Below are 20,063 nucleotides of genomic sequence, written 5' to 3'. Positions count from 1 at the left end.
GGCGCCCAGGGGCGCGGGGCTCCAGCGGGCAGTAGCCAGCCGCCACCGCGGGCCGCGGCCGTCCCTCCCCTCCCCCCCCCCCCCGTGCCTCCCTCCCCCCGTGCCTGCCTCCCTCCCTCCCGGTCCTCTTCCCCCTCCCCCCTCCCCCAGCCCCCGAGAGCGGGGGGAGGGGAGGGAGGGAGGGGTGGGAGCGGAGCCCAGAGCCCAGAGCCCAGAGCCCGAGGAGCCGGAGCCGGAGGCGCGGCCGCGGCCGTCCCTGTCCCTGGGCAGCCGGCTAGGTGCGCGGGCGGGCGGGCTGCTGCTGCTGCCGCCACTGCTGCTGCCGCCGCCACTCCGGGTTCGGACAGCCTCCCGGAAGGCTCCTAGTGAGCGCGAGCGGCCGCCGCCCGTGGCCGTGGCCGTGGTCGTGCCCCGCCGCTGCCCCCGCCGCTGCCCCCCGGGGGCGGCCCGGCCCGCGCAGTCCATGCGATTCGGGATTAAAGTTTGCGCTCGGCGCGGCAGTGCCCACGATGCCGTTCCACCCGGTGACCGCGGCGTTGATGTACCGGGGCATCTACACCGTGCCCAACCTCCTGTCCGAGCAGCGGCCCGTGGACATCCCCGAGGACGAGCTAGAGGGTGAGTGCGGCCCCGCCGGGCAGCCCTCCCTACCTGTTTGCCGCCGCGCGCCAGCCGGACCTGCCCCCGCCCCGGGCGAGCACTCGGCGACCAGCTCGCGGGGGGGGAGGGTCTGCAGGTGCCTGGAGACAGGTGGCAGCGGGCCCCTAAGAACAGGTGGGGGGCTCCGGGGGAGGAGGCGCGGGCCAGGCTCCTGGCGGGGAAGGGGTGCCAGGAAAGCCCTCCTCGCCCCCCCCCGCCCGCCCACACACACGCCTCAGGCTAGGGTCTCAGCGATCCGAGGTGGCAGGGGGAGGGGACGCGGCTGGGTGAGCACCCGGAGCAGGGGACAGAACTAGCAGATGCTGCGGGCACCAGCTCTGCAAACTTGCTCCCCCTCCCCCTCCCCCAGGAGGGGACAGGGTCGTGGGGTCAGCGTTCCCACGGTGACAGTGCGGAAATGGGCTGGGGCGGCTGCGGCTCGGGCAGGGGGCGGGGCCCCGGGGAGGGGGAGAGCCCCCGGCCCAGAACCCCTTCCCCAGTCCCCCTCTGCGCTCCTGGCTGGGGCTAGCTGGTTCTGGACTGGAATTGACATTCCAGACGTGTCGCTTTAAAAATCCAATCTGTTTGGGCTGGGAGAGGAGGGGACAGGGGGACAGAGATGGCCGCGGTGATCCCCCCCATGCCCACTCCTGCAGAAGGCCCCCTCCCCTCGGCCCGCTGGGTCGGCCCCCTCCCGGGGAAGGCAGAGCCGCTCCCCGGAGCGACACAACAAGTGGATGGGGTGGGGGTGGGGGTGGCAGAAGCTAAGTGTCCGATGACCCCTCTCTCCCCATGGCCGGGCCCCCATTCCTCTCCATCCTCCCGGGCTCCCCGTGCAGCCCCGAATCCGTACCCGCGCCCCCTCCCCCCACCCCCTTGACGCCTCTGCATCCCCGGGCTGCCCAAAGCGCCAGCCCCCAGACACCGAGGTCCTCTGGGACGCCAGCCTGTCTCCTCTGGGTTCATCCTTCAAGTGGGGGCACCAGGTAGCTGCTGAGCCCAACTTTAGCTCCTCCAGTCCGCAGGCCACCCTGGCCACCCTGGGCTTCTCAGGACAAGGAAGCCCCCCCCTTCCCTAAGCAGGGGGAGAGGGAACCAGGGTGCTGGGGACTGTGGCCTAAATAGGGTGCCCCCAAAGTGCTGCAGTGCTAAGGCAAGGCCTGGCCCACTCCCCCCGGCAGGCGCCCTGGCCTCTCTACGAACTAGCTGTTGCTCTGGGGAATGGGCAGAGGCTGAGGAGCAGGAGCGGGCTCCCTGCCCCAGAACCCCTCTGCAATGTCCTTTCCCTCCTGCTCTGCCTTGGGGATCGCTAGGGGACAGGTGGAGGAAGCTGGCAGGGTGGGCAGGGAGGCTGTGCCAAGCTGCAGGGGAGACGAGACGGTCCTTGTGCTGCCAGAGGCCAGGGGAGGCAGAAGAGACCACGGGAGAGGCTCGGGCAGCTCCCCCTTAAGGCATCCTAAACCTGAGTCCTGGCAGAAGCCAAGGAAAACTACCCTGGACAGCGCCGGGGCTGGAGAGGAGCAGGGCTCGGTGCAGACTTTGCCCTCCCTGGCTACCAGGAGCAGACAAGTCCCCTGACCTCTCCCAACTGGGAAATGGCAAAGACGAACACTGGGCCCTTAGAGTGGGGAGGTCAGGTGCTTTGAGATCACGAGAAGAATGCAGTGACTGACCAGGTGGGGGGGATGACCCATAGCTGTGTGTCCCATGTCATCAGAGGGCGACAGAGGAGAGGGGAGCTCTTTGCTGCAGAGGGGGTGCAAGCTGCAGCTGGCCGGGCTAGGATCTGCGTATGTTCTGAACAGCTGGGAGATTGGGGGTGCTGGTGATGAGGAGAACTCCATCCAGGCTCTTTGGGGGCAGGGGAAGCTGGGAAAAGTAGGAGTCTGGACAAATAGGCCTTCTGGCTTTGCCTCTGGGGGGAGGCTCAGGGTGCTAGAACTGCTCTGGATCTGTAGTAAGGCTAGTGGGAGCCAGTCAGAGGGTCCCCTTCGTGGCTCTCCCTACCGGTGGGACACCTTCACCCCTTCACTTGCCACAATGCCTTGAGAGGCCAGATTATTTTGGGGGGCCAGCAGTTAAGTGGTGTACAGAGATACCTGGCAATTGAAGGTTTGCAGAGAGAAAGGATTTGGACCCAGGACCTCTGACTCCAAAGGCAGTGTGCTCTCTGTCTCTCTCTGTCTGTCTGTCGGTCTCTCTCTTCCCTCCCTTCCTTCCCTCCCCTCCCTCCCCTCCTTTCTTTTTCTCTCTATCTTTCTCTGTCTCTCTGCCTCTCTCTCTGTCTGTCTGTCTGTCTCTTTCTCTCTGTCTCTGTCTCTATCTCTGTCTCTCCCTCTCTCTGTCTATGTCTCTGTCTCTCTCTGTCTCTCTCTGTCTCTCTGTCTCTCTGTCTCTCTGTCTCTGTCTCTGTCTCTCTCTCTCTCTCTCTCTGTCTCTCTCTCTCTCTCTCTCTGTCTCTCTCTCTCTCTCTCTCTCTCTCTCTCTCTCTCTCTCTCTGTCTGTCTCTTTCCTGGGCCTCCAACCTCCACCAGGACAATCCCTTGTCTTTGCCCATTTCAGGCTCTTTCTTGATTCCTCCCTTGTACCAAAGGCTGAATGAAGCCCTTCTAAACCCCTAACAGGACCTAAAGCCCTTCTCAGCTCCTGGCCTGGTATGAGAGAGAGAGAGGAAGAGAGAGAAAGGGAGAGAGAGAGAGGGAGAGAGAGACAGAGAGACAGAGAGAGACAGAGAGAGACAGAGAGAGAGACAGAGACAGAGAGACAGAGAGAGAGGCAGAGAGAGACAGACACAGAGAGACAGAGAGAGAGAGAGGGAGAGGGGGGGAGAAAGAGACAGAAAGAGAGAGAGAGACAGAGAGAGAGGGAGAGAGAGGGAGGGAATGGGATGTACACACACACACACACACACACACACACACACACACACACACACAGGCAGCACTCTGCCAGGGTGAGAGGGAAGTGGTGGGGAAGGCAGGGGAATGGATGGGGATGGGGGGCATGGAGGAGATAGTGATGGGGCAAGGACAGGAGAGATTAGATGGAAGAGGGAGAAAGGTTAAAGGTCTAGGGCTCCCTAGGAGAAAACAAAAGGGGACTTTCCTTCCTGTCCTCTTCCCTCTCCTTGACTGAGACTGTCCATGCCCCATCCTTCTCTGTCTCTCTCCTCTCCCTTGCCCTCCCCTCCTCTCCTTTCCCTTCTTCCCCATCTTCTCTCCTCCCCTCCCCTCACATCCTCTCTCCTTTCCACATTCTATTACCAGCCCCCCATCTTCTCTGTTTTTGCCAGCCTGGCAGTCCCTACTTCTGCCAATATTTCTGCAACTGGCAGCAAAAAGGACCCTTCCCATCTGCCCTTGCTTCAGGACCCAGTAGCCCACCCCAAGCAGGGTCCCCTCCCCATCCTCTCTCTCCTCTGTACTCTTCTACTTTGCTCCCGAAGCTGGCCCAAATGATCCCAAAGCCTCAGTTTCCCCACCAAGTGACATCAAATGCAGCCCCCCCCAGCCTGGCCTGGCCGGCCTCCTCTGGCTTTTGCCTGCTTCTTGCCAGGATGGGGGGGGGCTCCTTTCTCCCTTGTTTTCCCCTTCTCCTCTCCCAAAGGCAGGTGACTTGGCTTGGGGCGTAGGAAGCTGAGAGGCAGGGATGGGCTGGATGTAGGGGACTCTGCAGATGGGGACGGGTCCCCACAGAGCCTCGCGGCTAGAGATTCTGGGAAGGCAAAGGGAACCTGCACCCCCTTTCCCCAGGCTCAGCGGCTGCAGAGAGGGGTTCTGTCCCTCTGTGGCCAGGCTGGCGACAGACCAAAGCTGTATTAGTCATTGGCTCTGTTTGTCTCCCGCCCCCCTTTCCCTCTCCTCAACTCAGGAGGTGTCTGGGGCATGTGAAGGGCAGCGCCAGGCCAGGTAGAGCAGTGGGGGCCTTCTGGAACCCACAGGAGGAAGGTGGAACCTCCAAAATGGCCCAGGGGCGTCCAGGCTTCTGGGTTCCTTTTGCCGATCCTCCACGAGGGAGAAGACCTGGAACCGCAGAGCCTGGGACACCGAGATGTCGTTCTCCATACACCGCTCAGCCCTCTGCTGCCATTCCCTACCCCAAGAACCCTGTCTTGGCACAGGGGTGCTGTCCTGGGGACGCTAGGACTTCTCCCACCCCAGGAAGGGTGGGGAGAGCCACTTTCTGCCCTCAGCCCCTGCTCCCCACGTTGGAGCCCAAGACTCTCCTCTCCAGAGACTTCCTGCGTGACATGGGGGGGCAGAGAGGGCTGACTCGGACTCAGAATGAGGTCCTGGATGGGTGCCGGACCTCAGCCGCCTTTTCTGGTGGCCAAGCAAGGGGAGGGAGGGAGGGAGTGCACTCTGAGATCTCCTCTAGCCTCTCGGGGTGAGCTGCTGCCCCACCGGGTCTCCAGGCGCCACAAAGGAAGCAAAATCTTCCTTCCCAGAAAAGGAAGAGAACTCAGCCTCCGCCATTAAGAAGGGGATGGCCAGGGAGGAGGCTGGAAGGACCGGTGGCCGTGCTGGAGAGCCGGCTGCACGAGGGGCCGCGGGCTTCCCTTCTTCTCCAGGCCTCAGTTTCCCCCTCTGTCAAATACGAAGGGCTGGTGCCTCGAGCTGCTTTCTGAGATGACCCACGTGTGTTCTCCAAGCTCCCTCCTGGTCAGGCCAGCAGCCTCGGCCCTCTGGGGCGGCTCAGACAGAGCCTTGAAGGGCTACAACGAGTCCTCAGGATCGCCGCTTTGTCACAGAGCGAAAAACCGAAGTTCAGCTGCGTGAGGTGCCTGAGGTCGCCCTCCTCGCGGGCGTCACAGGGCAGAAGTTGGGTCGGTGGAAGTCAGAGCCCAAAGCAAAGGTCTGGCTGGGGGTCTAGAGAGGGGCTCCGAGAAGGTGGCCGACTCTCCTCTCTTCGGTTCTGAGGCAGGGAGAAGCTGGAGGGGAGGAGGAGCCATTTCTTTGGGCCTGTTCAGAACCTTGTTGTTTTCCATCGTGTCCCCTTCCTCCTGACCCAATTTGGGGTTTTCTTGGCAAGGTTCCTGGAGTGGTTCTCCATTTGCTTCCCTGGCTCCTTTTACAGATGAGGAAACTGAGGCATACAGGCTGGGGGTGGGGGAGGACCTCACCCAGGATCACCCAGCCAGGACTTGTCTGAGACTGGATTTGAACTCAGGAAGGGGAGTCCTTCAGACTCCGAGCCCAGCTCTCAAGGCACTGTGGCGCCACCTAGCTGCCGGTGAGACCTCAGAGGCTATTTTGGCTGACCCTCTCTGGTTCCAGTAAGCAAAGGGAGGCTGGTGAATGGCCTAGCGTTGGCTGGATTCGAACCCAGACCCTATGATGTCCGTTCTTGTCCAGTGCGCTCACCCCGTGCTGCCTCCATCCCCAGGCCCCTCCCATCGTGCAGAGGAGGGAGACAGGCAAGGCTCTTTTCCAAGGTCACCCAAGGAGTGCAGGAGGCCGAAAGGCCGGCCTGGGTCCCCCACCTGGCCCCGAGAGGACTCCCAGGGGAGGGGGGCTCCGCCCCAGGCACAGGGAGCTGCCAGGAGAGGGATCTGGGGGGTGGCCGACGGGGGGCTCCTGCTGGCCTCCACCAGTACCCCAGGAGCTGCACGGAGCAGCCTAGACAGCTCCGGGGCCGTGAGCCGGTCTCAGCCCCTCCCAGGCCTCCTGGAGGGTCCTGGCCGAGACCGGCCTGTCTCTGGGCTGGGGAGGGGATGGCAGCCGGCGAGGGGACCCAAAGCTCCGGACGCCAAGGAGTCAGCACCGGGCGGGCAGGGGAGGGCTCAGCCCTTTGTCCCAGGCTGCTCTTCCTGCCTCCTCTGGCCTCCCTCTAGCATCCCCAGCCATGTGCCCAGCCCAGGGAGAAAGAAGGCAGAGAAAGGCAGCCGGGGAAGAGTCTCAGCCGGGCGGCCCCGGGTTCCAGTTCAGCTCGGCTCGCTGACCTCGGCCAGGGCTCTGCCCTCTCCGGACCCCTCTTCGGTGAAAGAGAAGGAATCGGGTCCTACAGAGGCAGAGGTTCCCCGCGGCCAGGGCGGGAGAGCGTGCGGGCCCTCGAGGCTCTTTTGGCGAGCCAGCCTTGCCAGCCCGGTGCTCGGGGCCAGGCCCTTCTCCAGATGCCAAGACAGCGGGCAGCCTTCTGCCCCGGGACTTCTGGGGAAGCTGGGCTTTCGGGGAAAAGAGGGGGAGTCGGCGGCCTCCCTGCAGAGCCAGAGAGGAGACCGAGGGGGGCTGTGCCCAAGCCCCCGACGCACTCCAGCACAAGGCTGGGATTTGAACTCGGGTCTCTTTGTTCCTCTTCTTGAGTTCTTTTCCAGTATGTGGAGCTTTCATGAAACTGTGTGTGTGCATGTGTGTGAGCACGTGTGCATGTGTGCATATGTGCATACTTGAATTCATGGGAAAGAGAAGCAGAGACAGAGAGAGAACAAGAGAGACCAGCATGTATCAGTAGGGCCGGAGCCTGGGCCTGGCTGCAGCCATTCAGAATTCCCTCAAGACTCAGATCTGCCAGGCAGTGGACCCCATTGGAGATTTTGGGGGTCAGATGGATGTGCAGCATCTCCAAGTGACCCGGCCCAGCCCCGGGCACAGCCTTTGTCCAGACAATCCTCTCCCTGACCAGGTCACCTCTGGGGGAGAGAGAGACAGACAGACAGAGACAGAGAGAGACAGAGAAAGAGAGAGGGAGAGAGACAGAGACAGAGAGAGACAGAGAGAGGGAGGGAGGGAGAGAGAGAGAGAGACAGAGAGAGAGAGAGAGACAGAGAGAGAGAGAGAGAGAGAGAGAGAGAGAGAGAGAGAGAAAGGGAGGGAGAGACAGAGAGAGACAGAGAGAGAGAGAGAGGGAGGGAGGGAGAGAGAGACAGAGAGAGAGAGAGAGAGAGAGAGAGAGAGAGAGAGAGAGAGAGAGAAAGGGAGGGAGAGACAGAGAGACAGAGACAGAGAGAGAGACAGAGAGAGAGAGAGAGAGAAAGGGAGGGAGAGACAGAGAGAGACAGAGAGAGAGAGAGAGAGAGAAAGGGAGGGAGAGACAGAGAGAGACAGAGACAGAGAGAGAGACAGAGAGAGAGAGAGAGAGAGAAAGGGAGGGAGAGAGAGAAAGAGAGACAGAGACAGAGAGGCAGAGAGAGACAGAGAGAGAGAAACAGAGACAGAAAGAGAGAGACAGAGAGATAAACGGAGACAAAGAGACAGAGATAGAGACAAAGAGAGAAGGGGGAGACAGAGAGACAGGGAGTGATAGACAGAGAGACAGGGAGATACAGATACAGAGATAAACAGAGACAGAGACAGAGACACCGAGACAGAAAGAGGAAAAAGGCAGAGACAGAGAGAGGAGAGAGAGACAGGCAGACAGAGAGGAGAGACAGAGAGACGGGGTTGGGGGAGAAGGGAGGGAGAGAAAACAGCTCTAAGACAGCTGACAGGAACTCAATAGTCTAAGTTCTCCTTGAGGGAAACCCCTCTGAGTGAGACCCAGGGATGCTGTGTCAGCAGAGGGCATGGCTGGGGGTGGCTGGGGGATCCCCCCTCGGAGCCCCAGGCTTGGGCCCCCCACATCTGAGGGCATTGCAGGCCCCCCCCAAGCCTGGGACAAAGCCTGCCCCTCTGTGCCCATGAGAACAGCCCAGCACAGAGTGGTTGACCGATTTGCCCAGGGTCACACAGCAGAGTGGGACAGAAACAAAAGCAGAGGCCAGCATCTTTGGTCCAGTCCGACAAGCACCCATGCAGGGCTTGCTGTGCCGGGGATACAGAGAAAGGCCAGAGAGCTGGTACCCTTGAGGAGCCCCCAGTCGAGCGGGCTCTGGACAAATGCTGGGTGGTCAGAGCTAGTCCCGGCGGGAGGCTGGGGGAGGCTTCCTGCAAAGAGGAGACTAAGCTGAGACGCTCCTGGTACCAGTAAAGGAGTCGGCTCAGTGCCTTAGTGGATGGAGAGTCAAGCCTTGAGCTGGGGGTCCCAGGTGCCGCTCCCTAGCTGGGTGACCCTGGACAAGTCACTTGACCCCAGGGCCTAGCCCTCGCCGCTCCTCTGCCCTGGAACTGATCCACAGACAGATGCTGAGGGGCTTTCAAAGACCAGGGGACGGAGGAGCCGAGCTCAGACTTAAAGGATGGGTGAGCCTTGGAGAGGGTGCAGGAAAGGAGATGGGACGGAAGGATCATGGGCCGGAGAAGCAGATGGTCCCTTAAAGATCCTCCTGTTCCAGACCCTTGTTTTATAGATAAGGGAGCCCTTTACCCAAGGTCACCCAGGACATCGTGGCAGAACCAGGATTTGAACCCAGGACTCCTCCCTCCAAACACTATTCTCTCCATGGCAACAACCACTGATACTCTTCACGCAGCACTCCTCTAATATCTCATTTCATCCTCACAACAGCCTGGGGAGGCAGGCACCATTAGGATCCTCCTCTGACAGTTGTGGAAACTGAGGCCCAGCTAGGAAGTGGAGAACCCTGCATAAGCCCAGCCTCTATGCCCAAACGACTCAAGTTCAAAAGGGAAAAGTCATTAAACTAATTTTCTCTGTACTTATCCTTTCCCGAGTAAGTCATTTAATCTCTCTGAAACTCAGTTTTCCCATCTGTAAAATGGGAATGAATGGCCATCTGTAAACAGGGCTCTGGGAGGTTGAGTTTGTCCATGGTCTTCCCTCCCAGGAGACTGGAAGCTCTTTGAGGGCAGGGCCTGGTTCCCTTTTTGGCTTGGCATCCCTAGCACAATGGACTGTGACTAGCATCAAACGTTTGTCCATTGACTGCTCCCCCAATCCCTCTTTCCAGCGCTCTCCTAGGAAGGATAAGACTCTTGTTCCCCTCTTGCAGATAGGGAATACTGAGGCCAAGAGAGAGGAAGTGACCACACATGTAGCAAAGTGTACCAGAACCTGACCTCGGGATACTTCCATTCTATTGGAGGATACATGGATTCAGACAAAGAAGTACAGAGTGGGAGCCTGGCCCATGAGAGGGAGACTCGGGCATCTTCCTTCCAAATATGGCGGTCAAATATTGGGGAGAGAGCTCAGGATTTGAACTCAGGAGCCCTGCTAGCTGCCTGTGTGACTTTAGGCAAATCGCTTCCTTCTTTGGCTTCAGTTTTCTATGGTTGGGAGATCTGATGGGGAAGTACTCTACAGTACAGTGTCTGAGGTCAGAAGACCTGGGTTCGGATCCTACCTCTGACCAATGATCTTGGTCACATCACTTGCCCTCCTCAGGCCTTAGTTTTTCTTCTCTGTTTCCAACCTCTCTCCACATTTTACCACGGAAGAAACTGAGGTAAAGTTAAGACAATGTTGTCCAATGCTCAGCCTGTTCCCACTTCCTAGAAGCCAGGGAGAGAGGGCACTATGGGGAGCCTGCAATGAGAGTCACAGTGGATTCTGGACTTCTGCCGTGTGACCTTGGGCAAGTCCCTTACCCTCTGTGTGAACTGCTTCCCTCTACCTGCCTGCTAGCTGGGAGAATCAGAATGGGTCCCCAAGGCAGCTAGGTAGGTGGACAGAACACCAGACCTGGAGTCAGGAGACCCTGGATTCAAATCCAACCTCAGCCAATTTTTCATTTTTTATTTTTTAAAGCCTTTACCTTCCACCCAGGAATCAACACTGTGTATTAGTTCCAAGATAGAAAAGCAGTAAGGGCTAGGCAATGGGGGTTAAGTGACTTGCCTAGGAAGTGTCTGAGGCCAGATTTGAACCCAGGACCTCTCATCTCTAGGCCTGGCTCTCAATCCACTGAGCCATCCAGCTGTCCCCCTTAGATACTTCTTAGCTGTATGACTCTGAACCAGCTTTTGCCACTCTTCTATCTTAGAATTGATACTAAAGGGGCATCTAGGTGGCTTAGTGGACTGAGAACCAGGGCTAGAGATGGGAGGTCCTGGGTTCAAATCCTAGCTGTGTGAGCCTGGGCCAATCACTTAATCCCCATTGCTCAGCCTTTACTGTTCTTCTGCTTTAGAACTGATACACAGTCTTGATTCCAAGACAGAAGGTGAGGGATTAGACAAACAAAAGGAATGGGCTCCCCCTCCCAAAGCAGAGGCCAACCAGCAAAGGTTCACTTCCTTCCTTCTATGGTTCCTCACGCACAGGAGCTACTGCAGGCCACTCTCCTTCCCCATGCCCCATTTAGCACCGGGCTGACCCTTCCCAAGGCCCCAGGCTCCTCTGGCCTCTCAGGGACTCCCTCAGCATCATTCCCCTCCTTCCTTGACTCTTGCTGAGACACAAGAGGCTGAGAAGGACTCAGGATCATGGGATTTTCTAGCTAGAAGGGACCTTGGAGAATACCTTACCCTCTTGTTTTACAGATGGGTAAACTGAGTTTCCCAGGGAGATGGCAAGGGGCAGGTCTGGGATTCTAGCCTGGGCCCTCTGATTCCAGATTTAAGCCTCCTTAAACCACACCTTGGCTGTCCTGCTGTCCATCTGCACGTCTGTCTGTCACTCTCCTCTGGCCAGCCCAACGCCACTGCCCATAGAATCATGGGTCATAAAAGAGAACACATAGAGCTACAAAGGGCCTCGGAAGCCATGGTGTCCAAACCCTCTCCCCATTTTACAGAGAAGATGGAGACCCACGAAGGCAAAGTCAAGTCAACAAGTCAGCAAAGAGTCGTCCAAGGTCACAGTGTCAGAGGCAAGATTTGAACCTAGAGGTCCATGACTTCAAGTGTAGGATTCAGGCTCTAGTTCCTGGGCTCATCTGCCCAAGCTAGTAAGAATTCACTGGACCATTTACACCCACACACACATACACCCGCCCAGGCTGGAAGGAAATGGATCTCTTTCATCAGGGCTAGGCTGATGAGGCTGTCAGTGACAAGAAGGGGAACATTAGTCATCTGGGTGAGTCCAGGGTCCACTACAGGAAGAGAAAAAGGGTGCAAATCAGCAGCGGGGAAAGGGCAGGATCCAACCTATCCAATGTGGGCACAAGGCTGGTGAGCCGTCTGGTTGGGAACACTGTTTATGGTATTAAGAGGGGAAACAGGAGCCTGAGCCCACCTGCCCTCCCTCGCCCATTGCCACTGCTAGAGAGGGAGGAGGAAGAGAATTTGGATGGGGTGGAAAGTGCCCTGGGTTTATGGAAAGGGGATCTAAAATCAAGTCCTACAACTGCCCCTGCCCACCCAAAGGTGTGGCACTTCATCTTGCCGGACCTCAGTTTCCTCCTCTGTAAAATGAGAGGCTTGGCCACTCGAGTCACATCCAACTCTCTTTGTGGGTAGAGAAACTGAGGCCCACTAACATTAAGTGACTTTCCCAGGGTCACCCAGCAAGGGAAGTAGCAAAGTAGAGACTAACTCCCAAGAGTCTTGGCTTCTTAGTTTGTCAGCTGTGGTGGTGGTGGTGCTGGTGATGACTAACATTTATATAACACTTTAAGGTTTGCAATATGTTTACATATATATATTTATATATAAGGTTTACATATGTTATCTCGTTTAATCCTGATGACTATGAATTAGATGCTTTTATTATTCCTACTTTGCAGTTGAAGAAACTGAGGTAGAGAGCAGTGAAGTGACTTGCCCAGAGTTACATAGCAAGTTAGCACTGGAGGCTGAATTTGAACTCAGGTCTTCCTGACTCCAGAATCCAGCACTCCATGCACTGAGGGGCTTCCCTAGCTGCCAGGATAGTTTACTGACATTAGCCTCCAGTTAGGACCAATTCTTCCTCTTGTACCCATTTGACAGAGGAAGATAGTGAAGACCAGTTTAGAATATTAGGCCACACAGGACTAGGATCATCCCATTCTCCAGGATTCCCCTCCAGCTCTAGACTGACCTCTTCTTGGGTACAGTAGAAAGATCAAGGACCATCCTCTGAGGCTTTCTGCCTGAGTGACCTTAGGCAAGTCTCTTAACTTCCCTGCATTCCTGAGATTCCTCAACTGCACAATGTAGGTTGGACTCCACAGCTTCTAAAGGCTATCACTGGTCGGCCTGGGCTTCTGAGAGGGGTGGGGCAGTCAGACACTGGTGTACAGAGACAAAAGTAAGATGATCCCTACCCTCAAGAACCTTACATCCCATTGCAGAGGGCAGGTGTTAGATCCATCGGGGGATCAAGGTGGTTGGATCCATTGGGGCATCAAGGTGGTTCAATAGATAGAGCAGCAGGCTTGAAGTTGGGAAGACCTGGGTTCAATTTCCTAGCTGTGTGACCCTGGACAAGTCACTTACCCTTAATTGCCTAGCCCTTGCTCTTCTGTCTTAGAGTTGTTACTGAGAAAGGGTTTTTAAAAAGGGATCCATGTAGGGAGACACCACTGGTGTCTGGAAAGGAGAGCTTTTGGGTGGTGAGGACTTCCCAGGAACATGGTGACAGCCTCATATTCATTGAAACCTCCTCGTCCTGTCCCGCCAATTTAAATGGAAGGCATGGAGGGGAGAGATGATCCCCATTCAGGCCTGAGGTTCAGGGAGGGGAGCTGGAACCCAAGGGTCCTCAGGCTCTCTGGGTCTCAGGGAGGCTCTTCTTGAGGGCAGAAATGGGGGGGAGACATCTTTCCCCATGGGCTTGGGGAGCCTTCAGTGGCCTGAGGGAAGTACCCTTGCCCCAGCGACTCGGGAACTGGGAGCTGAAAGCCAAGGGCTCAGGGTGGCATGAGAGAGGGTGGTCATGGGGAATGGGGAATTCACTCTGCAGCACAGAGGTTACGGGAAAGACCTTGCTGGGGAAGCCATTTGGAGGAGCCTCTTCCCAGAAAGCTCGTGGACAATTCTTAGTGTCGACATTTACGGTGATGGAAGCGGTCGTTGGGGGGAATTATGGCCAGGGCTGGCCAAGCAAACCCTCATCTGCCAGCTCTTTGAGGCTGGGGGAGGGGGAGCCCTGAGGCTGGCAGTGCCCTTGGAAAGAGGAGCTGGAGACCAGACAGCCCATCATCCTCTGAGCCGGCACTGGAAGGAGACTGAGGGGCAGAAGACATCGGCCTACGTCCCCCACCCCCAGCTATGGCTGGGCTCAGCCACACTCTGCCTAGAGCTAACCAGAGGACCTGGGGCGAATCTTCTCCTTACTAGGCTTCTCGGTGGTAGCTCATGGGGAAATGGGAAGAGCATGGAGTTGGGGTTCCGGCCCCCCCAGCTCTGCAGCTTACCGCGCTTGGTATGCCTCCTCCTCTCTGCGTCTTAGTTTCTTCTCTATAGAAAAAGGGGTTCGGCCATTCTCTGGCTCTCTGAGGGAGGATGGGCAGGGTGGCTAATTGTGTTTCTTGTGCCAGACCCGAGGCCACTCTTGGAAGGATTCTCAGTCCTTGAGCATCCAGAGTTGGCTCAGAAAGATGATCTATGGACAGCTGTCAGGCGGGGAGACCATCTCTTCAGGGCCAGCCGCCCCCCTTCCCCCAAAGAGAGTCACTTAAAGTGATTACATCCTGTTGGATGGAGGGATAGGAGGGAAGAGAGAAGGAGGCTGGCTGGGGGACAAGACTACAGGGACACCGTCTACACCTCTTCTTTGGAGGCAGCCATCCATGCCTCGGGTCCAATATCAGGGAGGAAGCATCTTGGGCCAGACAGAACCCTGGCCGGGAAGTTTGGAAACCTGAAGTCTCTGCTAACCAATGTGCTCTGTGATCTAGGACAAGAGATTTCCTTTCTCTGGGCCTCGGGGATCTCAACTGCAAAATGGAGGGATTAAAGGGGCCCATCATGCCTCCTCCCTTTTCTTCTTGGGCTCTGATGAGTATCGTGTGGGGATGTGAGAGGGCACAGGGTTCACTCTGTGTGAAAGCTCAGGGGATGGCAAACTGAGTCATCCACCAAGGACCCATGTGAGGGGATTCAGGCAGAGGGACTTTGGGGGTCACATGCTCTCGTCCAGGCATGGATAAGAATTCAAGTCTTACTTAAGACTGAGATACTGGCCATTCAGTGCTAGGCAAGGAAGCTAGAAGGGGTCTTGGTGGTCATCTCATGCAATTTCTTAGCTTTACAGATTGGGAAACTGAGGTACAGAGACAGGAGAGGATTTGTCCATGGTCACATAGCAAAGTTAGTGACAGATCCAGGTTAAATCACAATACATGAATACTTAGGTAAACTGTGTGTATGTTGTTGTTGTTGTTCTTAAACCTGCCCATAAATCACCTACAGTGTGCCAGGTACTGGAGACATAAAGACAGAAGTGAAACTATCCCTGCCTTTGGAGTTTTATTCTCTTGGGACCAGTTTGATTCAATGGGCATTTGGTAAGTGCCTACTATGTGCCAGGCAAAAATGAGAGTCTTTGCCCTCAGAGAAATTGCATTCTATTGAGACCTACAACATTCAGTTTGATTCAACAGGCATTCATGAATCACCTGCTATGTGCCACAAGCTAGGCATCCAGACTGCAGAGACAAAAGGGAGAGAGTCCTTACCCTCAATGTGCTTATGTTCTAGAGGATTCTCAACTTAAAATTGGAAAGGACCTTAGACACCACCTAGTCCAACACTTTCTTTTACAGAAGGAGAAAGTAACCTGTACAAGATCACACAATAAATTTGTCAGGTCTCTGTAATCTAATGAACATGTGACCTAGGGCAAATTAATCCCCTTCTATGGACCTCTGTTGTTTCATTTGTGGAAAGGATATGATCAAATCAATGAATGCCTCAAGGCAGGATTTGACCTGATCACAGAATCATAGGGATCTAGGGGCCAGCTGGTGCTGCCCACACCCAAGAAGGAATCTCCATGACCACAGACCTAATAAGTAGGCATCTTGGCAGGGAGCCCACTGACCCTGGAGGCAATCTATGCCACTTTGGGACACCATCAGATGGCTATTTAGATACAGTTAGTAAATCCCCCTGAGTCTTCTCTCTCCAGACTTAAATGGCTTCTCCACCCCCCATCCCCGTTGTTTCAGTTACATGTGGTATAAACTCAAAGTCATTTGCCCTTCTGGTTGTATTGTAGTTGTTCACCCACTCTCAATGTCCTTTTTTTTTTTAACCTTTAACCTCTGTATTAGAATTAATCATATTAGCATTAGATCAATTAGATTGTAAGGTGTAGGCAATGGGAGTTAGGTGACTTGCCCAGGGTCACACAACTAGGAAGGATCTGAGGTCAGATTTGAACCCAGGTCCTCCAGTGCCCAGTCCTGACTCTCTATCCACTGAGCCATCTGGCTGCCCCTCAAAGTCCTTCTTAATTGGAGGGCCCCAACCTGAACATAATACTTGCATAGATGATTTAACCATACATGAGTTTGCCTGGACTTTGACATTTTCTGAGCTTGCAGTCCACCAAGACCCCTAGATCTCCTTATCCTATTGTCTAACCTTGCCTTCCCTATATTATTTTGTTTTGTTTTGTTTTTAGCCAAAATGTAAGGCTTTACAATTTATCCCTACTGGATTTCCTCTTACTAAATTCAGTCTAATATTCTAGCCTATCAAAATCTTTTTTGGATCCTGTCAGCATTAATGACCCCTTTTAGTGTTTTGTTATATCACTTAAGCCTTTATCTAAATAATTTATCAAAACGTCAGATAACACAGAGCCAAGAAAGGATCCTAAGGACCCTTCATTGGAGACCTCCTATCTAACTGACATGTTATTTGAGTTTCGTTAATTTGGGAAGGAGATAATTATATTGTCCAGTTCCCACCTCTCCAACTTCTTCATAAGCATGCATGAACTACTTTATCTAATATACTTTGCAAAGATCTAGGGAAATTATACATGTTTTGCACCCTGATAGACCAGCCTAGTAATCCTATCAAACAAAGGAAATAAGGTTAGTCTGGCATGACCAGTTCTGGGAGGAGTGAGGTTCAGCTGTTGAGATCTCTTCTAGCTCAAAGACCTAGGATTTCTATGAACTCTTCTGTCCTTTGTACACTTGTTTCTTCACCATCCATCTAACCCAGACTCATTGACTTGATTATTGGAGAGATCCTAGCCTAAACAGGCTAGTGTCCTCACTGTCATTCCTCCACCCTTATCTCCATACAAACATGTAGGCCATGCCCGTTCATGCCTCAGACTTTTCTTGTCCTCCAGAATATCTCCCTCCCTCTTCTCTACTTGACCCCAATCCTCTCATTTTGAGTACCCCTCCTACATGAAGCCTTCCCTCTCTCAAAGTCTCTCCCTTTCTGAGCCTCTGAGGTCAGTACTCAACATTTGAGCATGTCAACTATGCTCTCTAGAGCTGTCTCTGTCTCTCTTCCTCTCTCTGTCTCTGCCTCTCTCTCTCCTTCCTTATGCCAAATGATTTGCCCATGTGAGCCCTGGCACCCCAGCTAAACTGAGTGAAGAGACTTCACCCCATCATCCTTCACTCACATCTCCTTCACCCCACCCAGCAGGACCAAACACATAGGAGGCACAAGGGGGAAGTGAGCCAATTTGAGTCATAAGACCTGAGTTCGAATCCTACCTCAGATTTTCCCTTGTCATATGAACCCCGTGAAAATGATTTCCCATCTCAATGACTCAATTTCCTTTTCAGTGAAATGGAGAAAATAATTCTTCCCCTCTCTCCTTGCCAGTATTCTTAGAAACATTTTATAAACACAGTAGCATGGTGCTTGGCTCATAGTAAATGATTAATAAATAAGTTAAATTTTTTTAAAAGTTTTGCCTCAGGCACTTCCTATCTGTGTGACCCTGGGCAAGTCATTTAACCCCAATTGCTTAGCCCTTGCTACTCTTCTATCTTAGAATTGATACAAAGACAATTAGGGAAGGGTTAGAAAAATAAATTAATTGAAATTTTTAAAAATTTAAAGTTACTATTGTTATTTTCTGTTTCTTACATTACTTAGTATCTTATGTATCCAAATAGTATTTTCTGGAGAGGAAAAAAAGTCAGCACAAAGAATTAAGAAAGTCCAAAAATCTATGCTTTGTGTAACAGCTGACCTCCTTCCTCCATAAAGGGTTAGGGTGGGAGCATCTTCTCTTCTCTCTTCATTCAAGTCCTCTTTGATCTGTATAACATTGTTACCTTGACTTCTGGTCATTCCGTGGGTCATTGTTCTGTCCATTTACATTGTTGCCGACTATGTGCATTGTTTCCTTGACCCTGCTGACTCCCGTGTTTCAGTTCACATAGCTCTTCCCAAGGTTCTCTGTATTCATCACACACATTGTTTCTTATAGGTGGCTACACTCGGGCATCTACTCTGTTTCCAATTCTTAACTATCACAAAAAGGACCAATAGAAACTTTTTGGAGTACATGGGGACATTTTTTCTTATTGATATAAGTTCAGTAATAAAGAGTCTAGTTCAAAGTGTCTAAACATTTTAGTCCCTTTATTTGCATCATTCCACAGCTTCACCAATAATGTAGTGGTGTACCTGTTCTTCCCCAGCCCCGCCAACATTGAATGTTGCCATTTTGGGGTCATCTTTGCCAGTTATCTGTGTGTGAGGTTAAGTCTGCAGATTTTTCAAATTTTAATTTCTCTTATTATTAGTGATTTGGAGCATTTTTCATGTGGTTGTGAATACTTTGCATTTTTTTGAGAATCGTTTGTTTATATCCTTTGACCATTGGGGAATAGTTATTAGTTTTATATGTTTTTATTAACTATAACAAGTTTTTTTCCCATTTGACTATTTCCCTTCTTATTTTCATTAATGTCTGGGCAGAAGCTTTTCAGGTTCAAGTTCCGTCTTCCGCTATGGCCACAGTCTTAGGGTCCTTCCACTACTTCAGTCTTTGTTTAAGGGTGGTCCCTTTCCCCCAGCTCTCTTTCCCTCACCCTGATCCCCTCTTCTTTTCAATATTCCCCCATCCTTTCCTCCTCATTCTTTCCATTTCATTCTCTTTGTACTTCTTTCCAGAAAGGATTTCCCTGACTCTCTTCATTGTCCATCTTCTCTTTCTGCTCCATCTAGACCCTCATTTTCTAATTCATAACTCCTATAAGAGCCTGTTTTTCTCTTCTTTTTGCCTTCTTCATGCTCTCAAAACATCCAAGATTCTAGACTCTCCCCCCTGGGCATTCTTTGCCACTGCCTACAGCAATGATTTTTCTATGTAAACCTTCAAATACCCTAGAAATTGGGGCAATGCCTTGTCTTACTTGTTAGCTTAATGGAACTTCCCCTGTTGCTATGACCCAGCAGGAAGTGGTCCCTCAAGCCTGGTCTTCTCTGAGATTCCTGGGCATCTCTGCTGGAACTCTTCTCCCTTTTCTGGGGATGCCATGTTTGGGTTCCTGATTTAGAATCTGGAGAGGAAGTAAGGTGGTTAAAGGGACCCTTGTTGATGGAGAACATCAGTCCCCTGAGCCTGCTTAGTGTTTCTAGAGCAGAAAGCTCTCCCTCTAGCAATTAGGTGTTCACTAGGCACTTAAAACCAAGGGCAAAGGAAGAGAGGAGGGAGGGAGGGAAGGAGTAGAGAGAAGACAGGCAGTATGATAGGACCATGAACAGAATCTCTCGGAAGGAGGTAGGAGGCCTGGGTTCCAGGCCTTCCTCTGACCCTGACTTAGAATCTTCAATATCAATTCTAACACCCAGGGCAAGTTCATTTGAGGGCAGAGGAGGTAGGTGATGAACAGTGCTCCCATCCTGTGTGGGAGCAATCTCCCTAGGGAAGGAAGGGCTTGTTCCTTCCCCAGACGGTGTGGTCTGTGCCTCTGTGCTATAGCTGACTACCTCCAGGAGGAGACAGGCAGTGAGATGATGGGGGAGAAAGAAAGGTATTTTGGTGGCATAAACTATCAGAAAGGATCAAGAAAAGTGAGGTTTAGACTGAGACTTGAAGGAAACCAGGGAAGCCAGGAGGTGGGGATGAAGAAGAGCATCCCTGGCAGGGGGCACAGCCATGGAATATGTCTGGCATCAGGAGATGGAGTGATTGTGTGAAGGATAATAAAGAGACTAGCGTCACTATTTTTATGTTTGATCTGAGAGGTAATAATCTTCTCATCTTCCTGGGTTCAACTCTAGCCTCAGAAACTTCTTAGCTGTGTGACCCTGTTGGTCTCAGTTTCCCCATCTGTAGAAATGGCCAACCACTCCAGTATCTTTGCCAAGAAAATCCCAACATGGAGTCACAAAGAGTCAGAAATGACTCAACAACAACTCTGTGCTGGGAGCTGGGGTTTCAAAGACAAAAGTGAGACAGTCTTTACCCTAGAGGAGCTGAAATCCGCTCAGGGAAGCCATTTGTCCCCAGAGAAGTGACCCGAGACAAATGGCTGGCTGCTGTTTTATGGCTGTCAGGCTTCCAAAGAACTTTCCCCACACCGACTCCTTGGATTATGTGGAGGTTGCTCTGACCTGACGTCAGATTACTGGGGTGCCATCTGGAAGGGATCTCAAATATCATCAAGTCAAACCTCTGATTTGACAGATGGGGAAACTGAGGCCCAGAGGCTTGCCCAAGCTCGCTCAAGTAAGATAAAACAAACCAAGACTTTGGGGTCCTCCAACACCTCCCCTCAATCC

At 53.4% G+C, this 20,063-nt stretch overlaps 1 protein-coding gene across 2 annotated transcripts in view; it reads left to right on the top strand.

Annotated features, from left to right (window-relative positions):
- The first annotated feature begins 206 nt into the window (after positions 1-206).
- Positions 207-20,063, top strand: part of CABP7 (calcium binding protein 7) — a 29,318-nt gene continuing 9,461 nt past the window's right edge. For both annotated transcript variants that reach the window (XM_056821532.1, XM_056821531.1), the window contains exon 1: positions 207-618. In XM_056821532.1, the coding sequence (XP_056677510.1) occupies positions 510-618 (109 nt within the window). In that variant the 5' untranslated portion in view covers positions 207-509. The remainder of the gene's footprint in view (positions 619-20,063) is intronic.

This window comes from Monodelphis domestica, chromosome 3 (genome assembly GCF_027887165.1).
Source record: "Monodelphis domestica isolate mMonDom1 chromosome 3, mMonDom1.pri, whole genome shotgun sequence".
Classification (NCBI taxonomy): domain Eukaryota; kingdom Metazoa; phylum Chordata; class Mammalia; order Didelphimorphia; family Didelphidae; genus Monodelphis; species Monodelphis domestica.
The sequence above is the reverse complement of the archived record's forward strand: the minus strand, read 5'-3'. Positions and strand labels throughout refer to the sequence as shown.